The 21,767-nt window shown below is 35.7% G+C and overlaps 1 protein-coding gene across 6 annotated transcripts in view; it reads left to right on the forward strand.

The window, feature by feature from the left end:
• The window catches only part of LOC125673127 (cyclic nucleotide-gated cation channel beta-1-like), a 90,083-nt gene that overhangs the window by 23,653 nt on the left and 44,663 nt on the right, over window positions 1-21,767 (forward strand). For 5 of the 6 annotated variants that reach the window (XM_056166849.1, XM_056166865.1, XM_056166859.1 and 2 more), the window contains exons 5-6: window positions 422-474; window positions 4,725-5,903. In XM_056166849.1, the coding sequence (XP_056022824.1) occupies window positions 5,306-5,903 (598 nt within the window). In that variant the 5' untranslated portion in view covers window positions 422-474; window positions 4,725-5,305. The remainder of the gene's footprint in view (window positions 1-421; window positions 475-4,724; window positions 5,904-21,767) is intronic. The other variant, XM_056166854.1, reaches the window with a different exon arrangement.

Raw genomic sequence — 21,767 nt, forward strand, 5'->3', positions numbered from 1 at the left:
TAGCAAGGGAGTATTTACAACAATGTAGCAATGCTTTGTTTATCTATCGATATATAATTCTTAATGTTTGTCCATAGATGTATTTGTATGTTGACTTCCAAAGTCAGAAAGGTTTAGCAGGATGACTTTCACCAGCAAGGATTTAATTTTTGTAGGTTTGCTTATGCACAATCTACCACAAGAAGAGTCATTATTTTAGTGTTCTTCAATGATGTAATGTGAGCCCCTAAATTTCTACAGTCTTCCAAAAAATGAGAGGCTAACCACATGTGTACCACAACCCTGTCATGTATCTATATGTGTACCACACTTTATCCACAACCCTGTCATGTATCTATATGGCCTGAATTAATCATTTGTTTCCTCTTATTGGAAAAATACCTCACTTAGAAATTCATTCATGAAATTTTTTTAATTTCAGGGTACAAGGGTTTTCCTGGAAGTTTCTACTGAAATGAATTGTCATCATGTAAGGTAGACAAGCTGAATAATGTCACTTATGAATTCTTTAACAATCATTTGTGGTATAGCAAACATTTTAACTACACGTACCTTAAATTCCTATTCAGTAAGGTCAAATTGGTTGTTCACACCACAAACCCTGGGGAGGGGGGAGGGGGCAGGACAGGGTCTCAATAGAGGTTCAAAATTTTACATTATAGGATTGTGGGAAAATTCTTATAAAATCTTTTCTTTGAAAACAAAATTCCTTGTAGAATGCATTTTAATTTGTTCAAACCATGATCCCTCAAAAGTCAGGGTGGGGCCACAATAGGGGTTCAAAGTTTTACATAGGAATATGTACTATGTAGTAAACTTCTCGAGAATATGACGGCACAATTTGTAAAATTAGTATGCAAGCATCCTTATGTAGCGTAGATTCAGGTTTGTTTCACAGTACCATACCAGGTGCAACACTTACATTGGATTATCACGTAGGAAAAGGCATTTTAGAAAAAATGTGCAATTTGTCAAATGGATATGCAAGCTCAATTGTTATATAGTGTGAGTTATGTAGATTCGAGTTTCTTTAAACCATAAACCTGTTTTACATAGTACTACATTATCATAATGGCTGACTTCCTTTTAAAATATGGATGAAAATATAAATATCAGCAATATTTGTCTATTCATTTTCAATCTAAATGCCTATCTGAGTAGCTCAATAGTTATCGAAATGCCTATCTGAGTAGCTCAATAGGTTAGCGTGTTGACTGCTGAACTGTAGATTGTGGGTTCAAGTCCAGCAGGGGTTTTAAATTTTTTTCAGATTGCTTTTTACTAAAACTGCATTTTTTTTTAACTAAATAATTTAGGAAAGTTGAAAGTTTTCAATTTCAAAATATTGTTGCACATATCCCCCCACTTTTCATCCACATAAAATTTCTCTGGTGTAGCATTCCTCTATAAGATGAATTTTCTTCTCAAGAATTGATACCACATTAAGGGTTAGATATTTCACATACATGTATATACTCTAGGTTACTTAAAGAAAATCTCAATTCCAAGAACTCCATGGATTACAGTTAATCTTATTGATAGGGAAGTGTCTTCATGTTAAAATATATACATGTAGACCCCAAATTAATGTTATATAATTTTGTACACATACACATCCTGGTTGATCATTATAGGGAGATGACTCTTAATTATTAGCTAATTAAGCCTGCTCCCCAATCCTATCTATTTATTGATTAAATATTGTTTAAATAAATGACCCTTGAGCTGGAGCAGGTCTATCTTCAGATCTGTGGCTCTCTGAGAAATATTGGGACAGATCAGATCTGATTGGTCTCTCTCTGAGAAATATTGGGACAGATCAGATCTGATTGGTCTCTCTCTGAGAAAATATTGGGACAGATCAGATCTGATTGGTCTCTCTCTGAGAAAATATTGGGACAGATCAGATCTGATTGGTCTGTCCCAATATTTTCCCAGCAAGCTACAATCCTGCACTATAGAGCAGGTCTGCAGTAGATGTGTAAAGATATCCATTCTTGTATTATTATATGAATATAAGTGAATACACTGAATTTTGATTCCTTGGGCTAGAATCGACTTAAAGTAGAGATCTTAATATTCCTGTGGGTCTGTGAGAAATCGTTTAGAATCTTTCCAGTAAGCAATCTGATAATTACACAGTTTGTGTGCTCACCAGAAGACTCGTAATACTTCTATAATAGTGGTCTCAGTAACAGAATTTGGTTGGTTATTGAACCATTATCAGTCTTCCAATATCTCTTATTTGTAAGCTGATTCAGGTTAGTGTTGTTGCCCATGAGCCTCTTTTTTCATAAATTCTCCTACCAAATTTTTATTTGTTGAAGAAATTGGACTTTTTTTGCAGGTATCAGAACTGAGGCAGAACCATACGACTTTAAATCTTATTTCTAATGGATAAAAACTTTTCTTCACAATTAATGAAGATTTTTCTTCTGTACAATGTAATTACTAAGTATAGTATACTAGGCTATCAAAATTCATTGGCTGTACTATACAATCACTGAGTTAGTAGATTAGCACCATAAGGGTATCAAAAATCAGTGGCCGTACTATATAATCACCGAGTTAGAAGAAAGCGTTATGATAAAGAGTATCGAAAATCAGTGACCGTATTATACAATCACTAAGTAAGCAGAAAGCGCTATAAGGGTATCGAAAATCAGTGACTGTACTATAACTATCATTAATGAGTTAGCAGAAAGCGCTATAAGGGTATCAGTGGCGGTGGAGAGGGGAGGATTTTCAAAGAAGTTATCATTGAATAATGAAAATTTTCAATTTTTTTTTGTTTTGATTTGGTTTCCTTCTTTTTTGGAGCTTCATTGTAACCATAAACATTTAAAAATGCCTGTCTGATATAAAGAAAGCAGGTACGCGTAGATATTTGTTAAGTATATTCTGCAGTCTTGACTAGAGAATTTATCAAGATAACTTTGTCTGCCCTGCATATTACATCAATATATCCCATAGCAACTGATTTTAATCCTTAGAAATGGAGGCAGTTTATTGATCCTCAGTATGCGTTGCAGATCAAAGTTACTTCCCTTTAATTACTTAAAACTAGTGCTATGCATCATTTAGCCGTCTTCCCTAATGAACGAAAAAACTCTTCATCAACGTTTTGATCTACCATCTACTTTAATGCTGTTTGAAATTCACTTCAGTTATCAAAAGGATGCTAAATATAGCTATAAATCTTATCCTTGAAGAATATTACTGAATACTAAATTTAAAAGTGGATAAAAATGATATATGAGGAGATTGTACGCTGAAGACAAAGTTAAAGACGGTGACATAGAGAAGTTAGGGTTAAGAAGTATGAATGAGATTTTATAGATTTTATATTGTACAGTCTTATTAATGGTGATCTTGTATGTGATGCTTTGATAATATAAACCAGGCACGGTAATCATGAAAACATCACTAAGCAACGGCAGGTGAACGGAGTGATTCTACGCCACTATGCAGGGGCATAGTTTTAGCTCACTCGAGCTTTAAGTCTAATCTATGGCATGCCATTTTTACATTCATTCTTCTTGAAGGATATCTCATAAATTTTATAAGATATAAAAGTTAAAAGATATCTTTTAAAGTTTATGAGATTTTCATAAAAGATTTAAGATATTTTTCTTTATATTTCATTAGATATCTTATAAACTTTATAAGATGTCTTGTTTGATATACAAGATATCTTATAAAGTTTATGAGATATTTTATATAGGTTATAAGATATGTAAATATCTGGATTGGTGCACATGACCTTCTTTAGGGGTAAAAGTAGGTCAAATAATTTCCAGATTTTTTTTATCAATTCAGAGTGCATAATGTGCTTACAGGTCCAACAGGTATATGCTGTACTATTTGTGGTACTTTTGTTATAAAATGATATAAGCAAGTGGGGTTATCATTATGGCCTTCCCAACAGTGCAGGGCTGTGGGGATCCTGGTTAGAATAGGTCCTCGGTACCTCTTGCTTGTCATAAGAGGTGACTAAATGGGGCAGTCCTTTGGATGAGACCTAAAAAAAACGAGGTCCCGTGTCACAGCAGGTGTGGCACAATAAAGATTCCTCCCTGCTCAAAGGCTAGAAGCGCGGAGCAAAGACCTAAATTTTGCAGCCCTTCACCGGCAACGGTGATGTCTCCATATGAGTGAAATATTCTTGAGAGGGACGTTAAACAAAATATACACTCAATCAATCCCAGCAGTGCAACATTTAATTAGCTAGCTTAATTGTGACCAACTTTGAACTTTGACCACTAGTCTAAGAATTTAACAGACATATGGCTGAAGGCCCTTCGATATTTAGTAGGTCCTTTTGACTAGACCTTTAACAATGGTTATTGTACATACCATAGGAATTTTCCACCATAGGATCAACACATCACTCAGCATTTATGTTTAAGGAAGACCCTTTTTAATTGATTCGTGTTTTGAAGATAGGGAATCATTTCTTAAAGAAACCTTTCATAGTATTTTACTTGTTAATTAATTTTCTAATTCAGGTTAGAAATTTTTTTTCCTCGACATTTCCTTCCCATTGGATTGATTTCTGCAGCAATCTTTGATTTACGTACCGCTCTCAGATGCTAATGTCAAACGACTAATTGAGTTATTCTTTGAGCCTAAGACTGCAGTAAAGCTTATTGTCTTTTATCTCAAGTATTTAGAAAGGGTCATTTGATGTTACGGAATATCAGTGTTCTGTTGGTGTTTTGCAGTGAGCTTTTTTCTTCCTTGATGCAATCAGCAGAGATTGAGGACATCTGTCGGAGCTGCCTGTTGTGTTCTTTTGATGAATGGAATGCTTGTCAGTGATGGCGTTCTCCATCGTTAGCCGCTGAAGGACAGAGATCCTTAGGTATCATCATTACAGTGAACAGGGTGACACTGAATTTATCAATGTTTCTCACTAAAACATTGACTCACATAGCTTCGATTTTCTCCCATGTGCCTTTCACTTTTTAAGCATTACTAGTTGTCATGGTGATTTATTTATAATCTTGCATTGCTTTTAGTGATATGAATAAGTAGTTCAAAACTAAAAGCTGGTTACCTGTAATGAATGATGCAGGTAATTAACTGGGTTGTACAAGTTTTTAATTAAAGGTCATGGTGAGTTGTTTTGTCTCTAGAGTACAGCATAGTGGTATCGCACCTAATTAGTGTCTGTCCTATGGATATTGTGGTTGAAAATTAAAGATATGATACCATTACAAAATTACCTGGTAATGTTTAGAAATTGTTAATCCAGTGACTTCTTGTTAAAATGTAATAAATTGTTCTGTTTGATTTCATTTTGATGAGAATTCACTTCATTACAGAAGCGTTAAAGATGAATAGGGTGGTACCTCTGAAAGTGCCAGTGAAAGATGTCAAACCAAAGGAGGAAAAGGAGGAGAAAACATCAAAAAAATCGGAGGAGCTGAAAACGCCGTCTGCAGAAGCTGACAAACCTCTCCAGAAAGGCTCCGGGGAATCCCCTCGGACACATGCTTTATTCCTAAGTTCTGACCATCAGAAGTCCATAAGTATCAAAATCAGCGAGTTCCTCCACCCCAACGCTCCCGACATCTCATCATCTGAGCAACTGATTCAGCCTGCAAAGGTTAAGCCTGTGATTGGCACAGCGAACCCCTCATTCTCCATAGAGAATGCCAGCGACACCAGCTCCTCGCCACAGAACTCTGTTAAGGTTTTCACCTTTGAGGAGAGTGACATCGAGGAGTATGATAAAACAAGGAGGAGGGTTGTTAAAGACAAGGACAGAGAGGGCAAGTCCTCAGAGGAAGGAGGAAGAGGAGACAGGGTCATCTCTGTACAGCCGGCTAAAACTGTCCTCACTCCCGGCAGCAAGAACTCAGACGGAGGGGGACAACTCCATGTACCTAGGCTCTCCGGTAAGTACTGGTAAGAATAATTACAGGCTCTCCGGTAAGTACTTGTTAAAAATAATTATAGGCTCTCTGGTAAGTACTGATAAAGGACAAGAAATATTTCTATTTCTTAGTGGAATTAATGAAGAATAATTTTATAGGTTAAGAGTATCTGTGGAAAATGAAAACTGAGCTGGAAAAGCAATGTTCTACTTCTAACAAAACTAACAGGGTTATTCTTCTACAGTTGGACGATATATGTATATGGTATCAATCTAATTAAACTCAGACTTCTTAGATCCGCGCCACATACTCTGTGTCAGAAGCAGATCTAAGAAGTCTGATTTTAATTAGATTGTATATGGTATGCTATTATTGCCAACAAGGAGGCTATGTTTTTGGTCTTTTACCTCCATGAAGGTCTTTTTATGGATCTTGTTTGTGCATGTGTTTATGTGTTTGGTTGTGAATGCGTTTGCCGATCTGTGTTTAAATGTGAACAGAAAAACTTCTGATCAGATTCCATTATAGATCACACAAGTTAAGCAGCATCTTCGCTTGCCAAGGATGACTGACACCAAGAAGATGCTGCTTAACTGGTTAAGCAGTGGTAAGCATGACCGATCCTTGCCTTGTTGACCACTTCATGAGAGTTTGAGAACTTCCCACTTCATGTCAATGTTACACAGAGAGTTTGGGAACTTCCCACTTCATGTCAATGTTATACAGAGAGTTTGGGGACTGAACACTTCATGTCAATGCTATACAGAGAGTTTGAGAACTGAACACTTCATGTCAATGTTATACAGAGAGTTTGGGGACTGAACACTTCATGTCAATGTTATACAGAGAGTTTGGGGACTGAACACTTCATGTCAATGCTATACAGAGAGTTTGAGAACTGAACACTTCATGTCAATGTTATACAGAGAGTTTGGGGGACTGAACACTTCATGTCAATGTTGTACAGAGAGTTTGAGGAACTTCCCACTTCATGTCAATGTTATACAGAGAGTTTGAGGACTGAACACTTCATGTCAATGTTATACAGAGAGTTTGAGAACTGAACACTTCATGTCATTGTTATACAGAGAGTTTGAGAACTGAACACTTCATGTCAATGTTATACAGAGAGTTTGGGGACTGAACACTTCATGTCAATGTTGTACAGAGAGTTTGAGAACTTCCCACTTCATGTCAATGTTACACAGAGAGTTTGGGAACTTCCCACTTCATGTCAATGTTATACAGAGAGTTTGGGGACTGAACACTTCATGTCAATGCTATACAGAGAGTTTGAGAACTGAACACTTCATGTCAATGTTATACAGAGAGTTTGGGGACTGAACACTTCATGTCAATGTTATACAGAGAGTTTGGGGACTGAACACTTCATGTCAATGCTATACAGAGAGTTTGAGAACTGAACACTTCATGTCAATGTTATACAGAGAGTTTGGGGGACTGAACACTTCATGTCAATGTTGTACAGAGAGTTTGAGGAACTTCCCACTTCATGTCAATGTTATACAGAGAGTTTGAGGACTGAACACTTCATGTCAATGTTATACAGAGAGTTTGAGAACTGAACACTTCATGTCATTGTTATACAGAGAGTTTGAGAACTGAACACTTCATGTCAATGTTATACAGAGAGTTTGGGGACTGAACACTTCATGTCAATGTTATACAGAGAGTTTGGGGACTGAACACTTCATGTCAATGTTATACAGAGAGTTTGGGGACTGAACACTTCATGTCAATGTTATACAGAGAGTTTGAGGAACTTCCCACTTCATGTCAATGTTATACAGAGAGTTTGGGGACTGAACACTTCATGTCAATGTTATACAGAGAGTTTGGGGACTGAACACTTCATGTCAATATTATACAGAGAGTTTGGGGACTGAACACTTCATGTCAATGTTGTACAGAGAGTTTGAGGAACTTCCCACTTCATGTCAATGTTATACAGAGAGTTTGGGGACTGAACACTTCATGTCAATGTTATACAGAGAGTTTGGGGACTGAACACTTCATGTCAATGTTATACAGAGAGTTTGGGGACTGAACACTTCATGTCAATATTATACAGAGAGTTTGGGGACTGAACACTTCATGTCAATGTTGTACAGAGAGTTTGAGGAACTTCCCACTTCATGTCAATGTTATACAGAGAGTTTGGGGACTGAACACTTCATGTCAATGTTATACAGAGAGTTTGGGGACTGAACACTTCATGTCAATGTTATACAGAGAGTTTGGGGACTGAACACTTCATGTCAATGTTATACAGAGAGTTTGGGGACTGAACACTTCATGTCAATATTATACAGAGAGTTTGGGGACTGAACACTTCATGTCAATGTTGTACAGAGAGTTTGAGGAACTTCCCACTTCATGTCAATGTTATACAGAGAGTTTGGGGACTGAACACTTCATGTCAATGTTATACAGAGAGTTTGGGGACTGAACACTTCATGTCAATGTTATACAGAGAGTGTGAGAACTGAACACTTCATGTCTATGTTATACAGAGGGTTCGGTGAGTTTTGTGGAGGTATGCAGTGTCTGAATGCTCTTCTTTCTGTTATGGTGATTTCAGTAACATCTGTAGATAGCTCATCCTGAAAAGAATGAAAACCAGTACTGCATCAGTCTAGAAACATGGGTTACTTTGAAGATTTTACTGTAGGTGACAACTTCCTGCGAGGTTTTGGAGAACCATGATAATAGAATTTGTTATAAATACCAGTGATAACTGCAAGAAGAACTTTGATGAAATTGGTCATTTATTTCATGGAAATTAAAAATATTATGATTCTTTCATACATAATTTATATCATGAGGGATTTGTCATAGGTAACCTCCAAAGTTAAATATATCCTTTTATAATAGAAGAGAATAGGCTTAAAAGAGCAGGCATAGTTGCATGAACCTCTATACTTCATTGCAAGAGGATAATAAAGAATATATACATATACATGCATGCATCAATTTTCATATACTTCTAAGAGGTATACTCGATTAAAATAGAAAAACTGCTCATGAATTAATAGTTATGCATGGAATGATCAATGTGTGTGTTGATAGAAAATTATTTGAAATTCATTATATCTAAAGTTTAATCTGTTATTCAGTATTAATCATTAATTATCTTGGTATTTGAGGATTGTGAAGATTACATCTAATGCCCCCAAAAAGAAAAGACTTGAACAGAGCTGAACACAGAATTGAGAGTTATGCCCCTTAGAATGTGTACTGTATGTATATATATATATATATATATCCATTTGATTTGTGTAAAAGAAAAATTTAATAAGATTTATATTAAGGAGATGTTTCAAATGGTTCATGTCAGATTAAAAAACTTGATATACAGTCATAGAAATTTAAGCTCATTCTAGCTAAAAGTTCAGCTCTTCATCATCTGGAAACTCTTCAAATTTTGGGACTTCTCACCTACGGTTTAAAAGTTTTACTTAGTAATATTTATGTGAATTCTTCTTTGTAATAATTGCAAGTGTGCAAATTTAAATCTGAAGAGCCACAGTGGTATGATGTGTCAAATTAATATGCACTTCAAACTTCTTCATTTTCCATATGAGGGACATTTAAAAAGTTCTAAATATAGATGCGCTGTTAAAAATGTAATGTCTTTACCTTTACATCAATCCTTCAAACCTGAGTTTTTTATCTATGTGAAAAATGCTGACCTGCGAGGGTTGTCCCAAAAAGTCGTAGACAATGTTAATAACTCATTTATTCGTTAAAAAAAATATTGATTTTTTTTTTGTAATTTAAAAGCATCATTTTGGAGTTTTGTTTACAAAGTTTCACAATAATATCTTTTTTCATTATGACGTAGAACGCAAATAAAAAACATATGTTCATAGCTGTCGGCGCACAAACTTCATCTTCGTCCATTACATGACGTTATTTATACTTTCAGCATTTCGCGGTTTTTATTTTCTTTTTTATGGCCTTCCCATTTTCGGTTCTAATGTTATTCCCTTCATAAATATCTTGTGCCATTTAAACACTAATGCCCCGCTAACATTCTGGTGATCTGATGTGTTTTCCATCTCTTGTTTCTTTGAGTGGGGGGGGGGGGGCAAATAATGGCCTACATAATATTTTCTCGTGCGCTAAGAATGGCATTGACGTCGTCATATTGCGCAAATTTCATTACAGGTACGTTTATAAATGACATCACTTCTCTGCCGGTTATGACGTCCTGCGGTTGTAAAAGCAGTATATTACGTGAAAAAGATAACTGATTCCATCGATATAAATTTGAATGCAATATATTTAATATGAAACTAATTGCTTTCATCTAAATCAGTGGTACAAAGAAAATATCTACATATTTTTTTACGTGCGCCAACAATGCAGATATATATCTTTTTATTCAGTAACATCCCATTTATCTCTTTTATTACTTATTTCAAATTTTATATTTTTGTTTAGAATAAGTAAAAGTTTTCTCATATAAAAAATCTTTTGGATTTGATGCGTATTTCGAAATCATTAACATTGTCTACGACTTTTTGGGACAACCCTCGTATATGCCTCTTTAGTCATACTCTTCATACACTGGAAAGTGGCACTTCCAACAGCACGGTGACTTTCAAATCGCCCGCCGTGTAGGGCTTCTTGATGATTGAGTTTAACCAAACATCACATGGAGCTAAATCAGGACGATAGAATGGATGTGGCAAAACACCAATTCCATTGCCCTTGAAAGTCTGTTACAACGGACTATTTGTGTGCTGGTGCATTGTTATATAGAAGTTACAACGGACGATTTGTGTGTTGGTGTGTTGTTATATAGAAGTTACGACGGATGATTTGTGTGTTGGTGCATTGTTATATAGAAGTTACGACGGACTATTTGTGTGCTGGTGCATTGTTATATAGAAGTTACGACGGACGATTTGTGTGTTGGTGCATTGTTATATAGAAGTTACGACGGACAATTTGTGTGTTGGTGCATTGTTATATAGAAGTTACGACGGACTATTTGTGTGTTGGTGCATTGTTATGTAGAAGTTACGACAGACTATTTGTGTGTTGGTGCATTGTTATATAGAAGTTACGACGGACGATTTGTGTGTTGGTGCATTGTCATGTAGAAGTTACGACGGACTATTTGTGTGTTGGTGCATTGTTATATAGAAGTTACGACGGACTATTTGTGTGTTGGTGCATTGTTATATAGAAGTTACGACGGATGATTTGTGTACTGGTGCATTGTTATATAGAAGTTACAACGGACTATTTGTGTGTTGGTGCATTGTTATATAGAAGTTACGACGGACTATTTGTGTGCCGGTGCATTGTTATATAGAAGTTACGACGAACTATTTGTGTGTTGGTGCATTGTTATATGGAAGTTACGATGGATTATTTGTGTGTTGGTGCATTGTTATATAGAAGTTACGACGGACGATTTGTGTGTTGGTGCATTGTCATGTAGAAGTTACGACGGACTATTTGTGTGTTGGTGCATTGTTATATAGAAGTTACGACGGACTATTTGTGTGCCGGGGCATTGTTATATAGAAGTTACGACGGACTATTTGTGTGTTGGTGCATTGTTATATAGAAGTTACGACGGACTATTTGTGTGCCGGGGCATTGTTATATAGAAGTTACGACGGACTATTTGTGTGTTGGTGCATTGTTATATAGAAGTTACGACGGATGATTTGTGTGCCGGTGCATTGTCATGTAGAATCTTGATCCCTTTAGTACCAACAGTTGGACGGGCAGTTTTATAATGTTAAACATTTTCAGTATAGAACTAACCAGTAACACAGGAGGGTTTTGGAACTTGAGCTCCCAGACCTTTAGTTTCGAAAAATAATGCCTAACTTTGCGAACAGACCTGCTTGTGCACACTATCTGAGGCCATTGGTCAGTTTCTCAGATCCAAACCTTGTTTAACTGCATTTAGTGTCAGGTTAATAAAAATAAATGCAAGTTTCATCACCAGTAACTGAGTGCAAACTTTCCAAAGCTTTAACTGTTTTCTTAGAACGCTGAAAATACTGCTGACGAATCAATGTTCGTAATATTGCACGGTCTTCCACAGTATAACTTGCATCTTGACAGCCATGGCAGATTTCACAGCAATGTCTCGTCCTGTATAGTGAAAAGTGTTCAATCTTTGATAATTTTCTTTACACCTGAACATCGAGGATACAAACTAGGTGCATAGTCATAGACTCAAGGGTGGGGCCAAACTTGGCATAATTTTATGTGTAAAACATTTAAAAAAACATCTTTAATGCTATTGATACTAAATTGAAGCTAAATAAGTATTTAGAAAGAACAAGTAGTCCTTTACCATTGAAAATTGTAAATTTCATGATACCAGGGGCAGGGGTATTGGTGTCAGGGTTGGGCCAAAATGGTCAGTGATTAAACGTGTTGACAATTGAACAATTGTAACTTCTTGATAACTACCATTCTAATTATTTTTATTTTGGTATGAAGCATCTTTGGGACAAGGGGGACATAATTTGTAAATTTCAGGACTCCTGCACCCCCGGGACCTTAGGGGCAGGACAAAAACTGTCAAAAACTGACCAATTTTTATTATACCCCCTTCAAAGAAGAGGGCACATTGCTTTGCACCTGTCGGTCGGTGTAGACCAGATGTTGTGTGCTCAATATCTTGCAAACCATTCACTTCATCAAAATGATATTTCATTTGTGTGTTGGTTATGAGTAGAAGAGAACCCATATTGATTTTCAGGTCAAAAGGTCAAAGGTGAAGGGTCAATCTACTCTGGACATAGGAAGACACTGTCCACTCAATATCTTGAGAATCCTTTGCTTAACAGACATCAAACTTGGTACACTGGTACATCCTATGGAGAAGATGACCCCTCTTGATTTTGAAGTCACGTGGTAAAAGGTCAAGTGTTAAGCTGGACATAATAATTAATATAATGTCTCCTATATTTTAAGAATCATTTGCTTGATTGACACCAAACTTGGTATACTGGTACAGAATAAGGAATACATGACCCCTATTGATTTTAAGATCACATGGTCAATCCACTCCGGACATAGGAAGATATTGTCTGCACAATATTTTGAAACAGTTTGGCACTACTATCATTTAAATGATGCATGTGTATAACCCTTTTTAATGTTGCACCATGTGGGCGTACATGTTTTATAAACATTTCTTGTCATAAATCATTTTCTCTACAACTGCACATGTGTAAGAAAAACTAAATGCATAGTAATGTAGAGCAGGAAGGCATCGGCCAAAATTGTAAATCTCATGATTCTCTGGGTAAATTTTCTGACTCCAGAGTGGGGCCAAACTTGGTATATACATGTATAGTGTATGTGTGTAAAACATTTTAATAATTTAATGCTATTGATAATAAACTGAAGCTAAATAGATGTTTAGAAGGAGTAGGTAGTCCTTGACCAAAATTGTAAATTTCATGATCCCAGGGAGTAAATTAAGGGTTTGTTTGCAGGGTGGTGGTTACATGTATTGTCTTCATCATATGAAAGACTTCAAGTTTGCTGATACAGTATAAAAACTTAAGGTTTGCAACAACAGGGAGATAACTCTTGATATACCTCAATGCACTTAGCGCTTTATGACGTCATAATGAAAAAATGCATCACGTCATAGATGTATCAAGGGAAAATGACATATTATTTACTTGTTATCTACTACCGCTGTCAAGTGTCAAGCGGCGTATGTGTAACCCTCTATGACAAAAAAATAATAATGTTTCTCAAATGATCATTTATAAATTATTTTCTTTGATATTATAAAAGTCTACAATTTTTTATATATGTAGTATGTGCTACAGTTAATTTCCATTAAAATTATGTTGTGACCATGTAATCTCTGCCAATCTTGCTAGGGAAAGTAGGATTTATTTTTATGCTGTCATAATCAATCATTGTCTGTGAATAGTATCCTCAAAGACAAGGTTCGACATTAATGATGCTAGGAATTTTTATTCCCAAGCATTTTTAAAAATAAACCTGACAATGCTTTCTAATTACATGCACTTTTTATTTCAATGCTATGACATCCACTTTTTATTTCAATGCTATGACATCTATTTGCGCTGATAGAGCGATTTATCGCATGAACTTTGAAATGTAGAAAACGCAACTGATATGATCATGTAAGAATTAAAAAAAAGGGTCTTCTCTAGTATATCTTAACATAGTCTTAATTTTGTCTGAGGAACATCTGCATAACGTCGACATAAAACAGATTTATTAGTGCCATTTTTACTAACTTTACGTTACCCCCCCCCCCCCCCCCCCCCCAACCCACCCTCTAGATGCACCACTGACCGGGCTTTATATTGTCGCGAAGGTTACAGTTGCATGTTCAACTATGTAAACAAACATCAAGCAATGTAATAAGAAGAAGGAATTTATTTCAAAGATGTAGTATATACAAGACAGGTTCGGGCTAATGTAACAATGAATTTATGACAAAGCAGGACCGTGGAAAACCTGCCGGGATATTGAAAATATTGTATTGTATTCAGAAAAAAACCTCAAATGTGATACTACAATACTTGACAATTAAATATAAATATCATTTATCATTTTTGGGCTGGAATTGTATCTTATTCATGAAAATGCTCAATGCACTCTTCAAAAGTTGTACAATTATAAAACGAAGTGACAAATCGCATAAATGAAATAATTCTTTTTAATCTGTTACCATGGAAACAAAGTCCAGTGGGTAGTAATTCTATGTGCTTTCTTAAATGTTTATGGTCCAAATATCGATATGTTGAAAGTGAAATTTCTCTGACGTAGACCTTGTAAAGCTGCTCAATATGCATTTTTTTGTTGCCATGGCAACCAATTTCAATTTTATTCAAGATATAAAAAGTGCTATTTTTTGTGTTTTAAAATAAAAAATTTTCTACCATTTAAAATAATCTTATAGATAATACCCTTTTTAAAAATTCCACCAGCTTTTTACCTCATTATAAGTTTGCCTCGTGTAGTTTTTATACCACTAGTAATCCCTTTTGTACAAAGCTATTATGATGATGTAGAGTACCTCCTTAATTTTTCTATAAATCAGGAAGTTTTTTTAAACATCTGTGCTTGATGCATCTTAGATTTGACGGTAATAAGATTAAGTAATAAAAATTTTGACGCAAGTCTATTCTCAGTTTATGGTCTTGAGGCCAGAATTTGTTTTCAGAGTTCTACTGTGGTAGAAGATTTGTCTTTCATTAGAGCAAGTTATCTGAATATCACCCAATGATCACAACATTGTAAATTACGTCACCGGAGAAAAAGAAATATGCGATGTGATCCTACCTTGAATTGTTCTCCAATAAATTGTGATGTAAAGCATAATGTTTGAATAAATACAAGACAACCTTGAGTGGTTAATGCGATGATTAGAAACATTGAGACATTAGATACTTCAGCAATTACGAGATGCTGGAGGTCAATGTACATGTGGTGAGGAAGCCTCAAATCGATAATGGTTGTATGGGAGCACTTCTTTTGATAAGGGAATTCTTTTCATGGGAAGCTTTCTATGTTTTTGTTTTAAATTTATACATGTATTGATAAAATTATCTTTGAGTGATGGTTTTTTACAACTGAGCTAGAATCATACAGTGCATGTGTTCACGAAGTCAACATTGAAGTTAATTTATTAGTCCCCTACCGACCGTCTGTAGGTCCAGCAAATCAATTTCCTACACTTTTTAGCTCACCTGAGCCAAAAGCTCAAGTGAACTTTTCTGATCAAAATCTGTCTGTTGTCTGACGGTGACTCTGTCAGCGGCGTCAGCATAAACGTTTCACTTTTTCATCTTCTTCTCCAGAACCACTGGGTTAATTTCAACCAAACTTGGCACAAAGCATCTTTGGGTGAAGGGGATTCAAGTTTGTTCAAATGAAGGGCCATGTCCCCTTCGAAGGAGAAATATTTTCAAAAATGCAAAAATAGAGTGGGGTTATTTAAAAATCTTTTCAAGAACCACTGAACCAGAAGAGCTGAAAATTACAAGAAAGCTTTCTGACATAGTGCAGATTTAAAATTGTAAAAATCAAGATTCCCGGGGGTATGTTGGAGCTACAATAGGGGATCAAATTTTACTTGTGAATATATAGGGAAAATCTTTAAAAATCTTCCTCTCAAGAACCACTAGGCCATATGAGTAGAGATTCAAGTTAAAGCTTTCTACATGTAATTTAGAGTAGATTATCCTGGCTTCTGAGGGTAGAGTTGGGCTCACATAAGGGGGTCAAAGTTTTACATGCTGATATATATATATATAGGAAACTCTTCTGAGGTGAAGGGGATTCAAGTTTATTCAAATGAAGGACCATACCCCCTTCAAAAGGGAGATAATCACAAAAATGCAAAAATAGGGTGGGGTCATTCAAAAATCATCTTCTCAAGAATCACTGGGTCAGAAAAGCTGAAATTTACATGAAAGCTTCCTGACAAAGTGGAGATTAAAGTTTGTAAAAATTGTGACCCCTGGGGTTTGGAAGGGGCCACAATAGGGGATCAATGTTTTACATGCGAATGTGTAGAGAACCAAAACTAATGGCACAAGCATCCTTAGATGAAATTTGCTAATATTAAAGGCTATATCCGTCTACAGAACCGATGCAGTGGTCTAGAGGTAGTGACAGTTCCATCGTCAAACGCTCGGCATTAGGTGTGAATGTCACGGGTCCTCGGAGATGACCTTAAAAACAGATGTCCCGTGTCAGTAGGTGTGGCACAGTAAAGAACCCTCACTGCTCAATGGCCGTAAGCGCCGAGCATAGGCCCTTCACCGGTATTGGTGACATCTCCATATGAGTGAAAAATTATCGGGAGGGATGTTAAACAAACTACAATCAATCAATCAACATATCTGCCTATAAGGACATATGATAGTTGATGAATTTGTTGTCAAGCTTAATAATTAAGTTTGATAATTAATGAAGTATTAGTCGTTATCTTTGAAAAGTTTTTTCTGAACCAATCTGCTTGTGTAGTTTTGCTTTGAAGCTTGTTTATTGCTAGGAACTGCTGCTCAGGTGAGCGATGTGTCCCATGAACCTCTTGTTCTCTGTTCTGTCAGATATTTATTTTGTAATTGGTACACTGCTTTGTCATAGTATGCTACACATCGGGTTTTAATTTTGTGATTTTTATGCTCCCTGAAATTTTTTTGAGGAGCATATAGTCACTATCATGTCTGTCCGTCTGTCTGAGCTTTTCCTCATGAATTGATATAATTGCTCACAAATGTTCTTTGAGACAAGGATGTTTGGACCAAGGTCTTTGAAGGTCATTTTGGAAAGATCAAGGTCACTCAGAACATATACCTTATATATGAAAAAAAACTTCTTTTCAACAATTTTTCAACAGTTATTGATCTTTTGGACCAAGGTCTTTCAAGGTCATTGATAAAAGTTCAAGGTATAAACTCAGAACATATACCTAATATGAGGAAAAAGTGCCTTATTTCAACAGTGCCTTATTTGAACAGGTGTTGAAATAAGTAATAGAGAAATAGCTTTCTAACAAAGGTCAGCCAAGGTCATTTGGTAAAGGTGAACATCATTCAGCATACATGTATATACATGTACCTTATATATGAAAAAAAAAATCCTTCATTTCAACAATATTTCAACAGTTATTGATCATTCTGAGAGTCATTCTTCATATGAAATAGTTCATTGGTAAGATGTATTTTGGGGAGCATCCATCAGTTCTACTGATATTTTTGTGTGCTGAGTTACGGCCCTTGGACTTTGAAAAATAGTGTGAATTATTACTTTTTTGGACTTTTTTGTTGTACTTGCAAATATTCGTTTGATAATACTTCTCATTACCAGCTCGTTAGAGTTATCGCGCTTTGATGACTCTTGTGCGTCATTGGTAAGAAAAGCACAAGTCTCGCGAGCAAGTGCGAGATTACTGGGACATAAACAAAACGTTCATAGCAACCCCCCCCCCCCCCTTTAAGAGTTAAAATACATGTTGTGTTTTAAAATAAAATGAAATTGGTCAAACTCCATTTTTCAGATATTCTAACACTATTTTATTAAAGATGTTACATGTTTTTAAAACTCCACCACACCTATTTTAAACATTCCAAACAACGATCGATGTTCTCTGTCCTAAATCCATCAATATTTTGTAATTTTCAAAATAGCTTCGATGCAGTTTGGAAACGCATTAGTTGTGTTAATTAGTGTTATAAGCGTCTAAAAAATGCAGTTTGGAATATATATAACTTGTTCTAAAATATGGGAATTGAGGGGGGGGGGGTGTACATGTACTATTACAAAGTCCATGCCATATGAACCTGTCCTAATTGTATGATAAAATAGAATGTCTTCATAGTCTGACAGAATAACTTTAGAATAATATTAATTACAAGAAAAGTTCTTGTGTTGTTAGTGCATATAGGTTTTTCCCTTCACAGTTCTTCTTGCGATTGATGCTTAAAAAAAATATCGGTCAGATTTGGCAAATTTAGTACCATCTCTCCCTCACATAGTTTCTTGTAAGAATAATCAATTCCTAAATTTGACTTAACAATTTCAATCAGTGTTGTGGTTTGCAGTCGGTTATAATATGTATTCGATACCATAATTTATATTACGTATGCTTAAGTAATGTGTTTACATTATGTTGTCCCGGTAGCACGACTTTACGCGCCTTTAATTTGAAGAGTTCCACTAATGGAAATGATAAGTATTGGTACATTTTTAGTTTGCCTCTACAAAGTTGATATCGTAGTTATGTAAGTCATGTCAATTCCCCCTCCTTTCTTTAAAGAGGAGTTGTAGATATTTTTTTTTGTAAATCCAAGAATTATTAAGTTATATGTGTGGGGTTTTCAAAAATGTTCTTGTGCTAGAATATTAATGTAGTGATATATTTTGATGAAAATTAGCAATTTCAAGAGTATATATACAATACGTTGGAAAATTGAAATACAATACCGGTGTCTATATGTACAAAAATGTATGTAGACATGAATAATTGTGCATTGATTGTTATAAAGACACAACAAACATTATAGGCAACTTGTGAGGATACTTCTTGCTCTTGTTTTTTTTTTAATATTCTGGAATAATTCTCAATCCCAGAAGCATCTGGTTCAAATCTATTGTATAGATGTAATTGGATGTCAGCTGTTCTCTGTTTTTATTAATTTATTAAATTTACCTTATAGGCTGCAACTTCTCTCTTCTATGGGTTTTAACAATGTATCTTCCAATAATCTCAGACTGTCATGTCTAGGGATGTTTCTTTGGAACCTTGACATTTTACAGGCTTCTTGAAACTTGCAAATGCATCTAAGGTTTCTAACAGCTAATAGTTACATGAATGTTCCCCACATGATCAAAGTTTAGGGACATATTGTTTTTACTATGTTTCTTATCATTATTCATTTTCTATGACACTATTTTCTTTTGGTGTTTTCTATTCAAAAGCTACTCAAGGCATTTAGATAAAATCTTTTTAGAATGATAGTATAGCATAGAATACACAGGTCAATTTACCATTTATAAAATATATACAGCTATATAAAACCAATCATTATTATTATTATTAATCATTATTATTATACCCCCCGCAACAATTTGTGGGGGGGTATACTGGAATCGGGTTGTCCGTCCGTCTGTAGACGCAATGGTTTCCGGGCTCTAAAGCATTATCCTTTCCACCTACCGTCACCATATCATATATATGGACTACCCATGGGATGAAGATGTTCCCTATCGATTTTGGGGTCCAAAGGTCACGCGCACTGGACATCGAAGTAGCAATATGGTTTCCAGGCTCTAAAGCGTTATCCTTTCCACCTACAGTCACCATATCATACATATGGACTACCCATGGGATGAAGATGTTCCCTATCGATTTTGGGGTCAAAAGGTCAAAGGTCACACACACTGGACATCGAAGTAGCAATATGGTTTCCATTTAAATTCTTTAATGGCTTTTTTCATCGCATGGAGATGCTGTGTTCCTAGATACCTTTTGGATCATAATACTGAAGTTTTACCTATTACCAACACCCTTTGGGAGATTGGGGTAAGCGGGGGGTATTCTTAGTGAGCATTGCTCACAGTACCTCTTGTTATTATTATATCACTCTAGTCAAAATATTTTTGGCAGGGTTATTCCCCTTGGACTTGGACAATTTCAAACAAATCAGTTTCTGCTCATCTGCACAGTCATGCATGTACATGGACATTTTGAATTGAAATTGAGGAGATACAAACATTATGAGAATACACATGTCAACCTTGTTTTTGGTTTAGGTAAAGCATTAAATTGGAGAGAGTTATGCCCTTTGGATGTAGAAAATTTCAAACTATTCAGTTTCTGCTCATTAATATCTTGGTCACACAGGAACATTTTGAATAAGCAGGTCAAATTCCTGTTTTGTCTTGGTCAAATAAGGTTTGGGACAGTTCACTGCCTCTTGGACTTAAAAATAATTCAAACAATTTACTATTTAAACATGGACATTTTGGATTAAGAACTTCAATTGGTCCAGTTGGATAACTTTTGGCAGAGTTATGGCCCTTGGATGGAGGCATTGGTGTAACTCTGACACCTCTAATTTCAGGAATGAGATACTTTTAATTTTAAAGATAGGCAGGACAGTGACATGAAAGAAAGATTTCAACTTTATGACAAACGGGATGATCCTCAACTTCCCACATTTATTTAGCAATATTTCATTATCACTAACATATGGTGTTTATATCTCTCAACTGATTCAATATGCAAAAGCTTGCTCTGCATATGATCAGTTTTTAAATTGAGGCAGGCTACTTACAAACAAGTTGATGTTGCAAGGGTTTCAACAGTCTCGTTTAAAGTTAGCATTTCGCAAATTCTATGGTCGTTATAATGATCTAGTTTGCTATTACAACCTATCATTGAGTCAAATGTTGTCTGACATGTTTCATACCGATAGTTAAGCCATTCTTGGCACATCGATTTTGACTACGGATTTCTCCGTTTACCTGATCAAGATATAGAGCTCACGGCAGGTGTGATTGGTCGATGAGAGATGCTTACTCCTCCTAGGCACCTGATCCCATCTCTGGTGTGTCCAGGGGTCCTGTTTGTCCAACTCTTTATTTTGTATTTCTTATGGGAGTTATGAGATAGATCTCTGTTCATTTATCTTCACCTTTCATTTATCATGAGCTGTTGGTATCGGCTGTGTTTATCTTATTTAAATAATATTTTAAAATCTCGGATATCTTGAACACGGAATTAGCAATTACTCTGGTAATTTTGAAGTATGTTTCCAATCCCTGATTTATGCCACAGTTCGGCTAATTTTCTGCTTACTGTTGAGCATAATGGTATGGCAGGTGGTTATTTCTGTGGAAACGGGAGAGACCTTATATAAATTATTCCCTCGTTTCCACAGAAATTAACCAGGTGATACATTTTCACGACATATCTACCTTGAGAAATTCACACCTTTGAAAACTATGCTACTAGCTCAACTGTTTTACTGATCATTATGTCTCCTTTTCCCAGAAGGAGGACATGTTGTTTTAGTGTGAATTCTTCTTCTTCCATTTCTCATACAAAGTTTGTCCAGGCCACTAAGTTTTTTGTCTTTTGACATAGGCCTTTGATATTTAGTATGTTGGTATACTATGTTCAGACAGAGTGTTGTGTGCCATTTTTGATGATCTTTGACCTTTACCTTTTATGTAAAGGCAATTACTGTCAGGCATATGGTTAGAAAGAGAATGAAGTGGACGCAACAGCAAAGGTCTGATGGCGGCCTTGAGGTCCTGGAAGATCTTGGGTTTTATGAATGAAATCACCTTTTTTTTCTTCATTTGTTTGGGTGC

This window comes from Ostrea edulis, chromosome 1 (assembly GCF_947568905.1).
Source record: "Ostrea edulis chromosome 1, xbOstEdul1.1, whole genome shotgun sequence".
In the NCBI taxonomy this organism is placed as follows: Eukaryota; Metazoa; Mollusca; class Bivalvia; order Ostreida; family Ostreidae; genus Ostrea; species Ostrea edulis.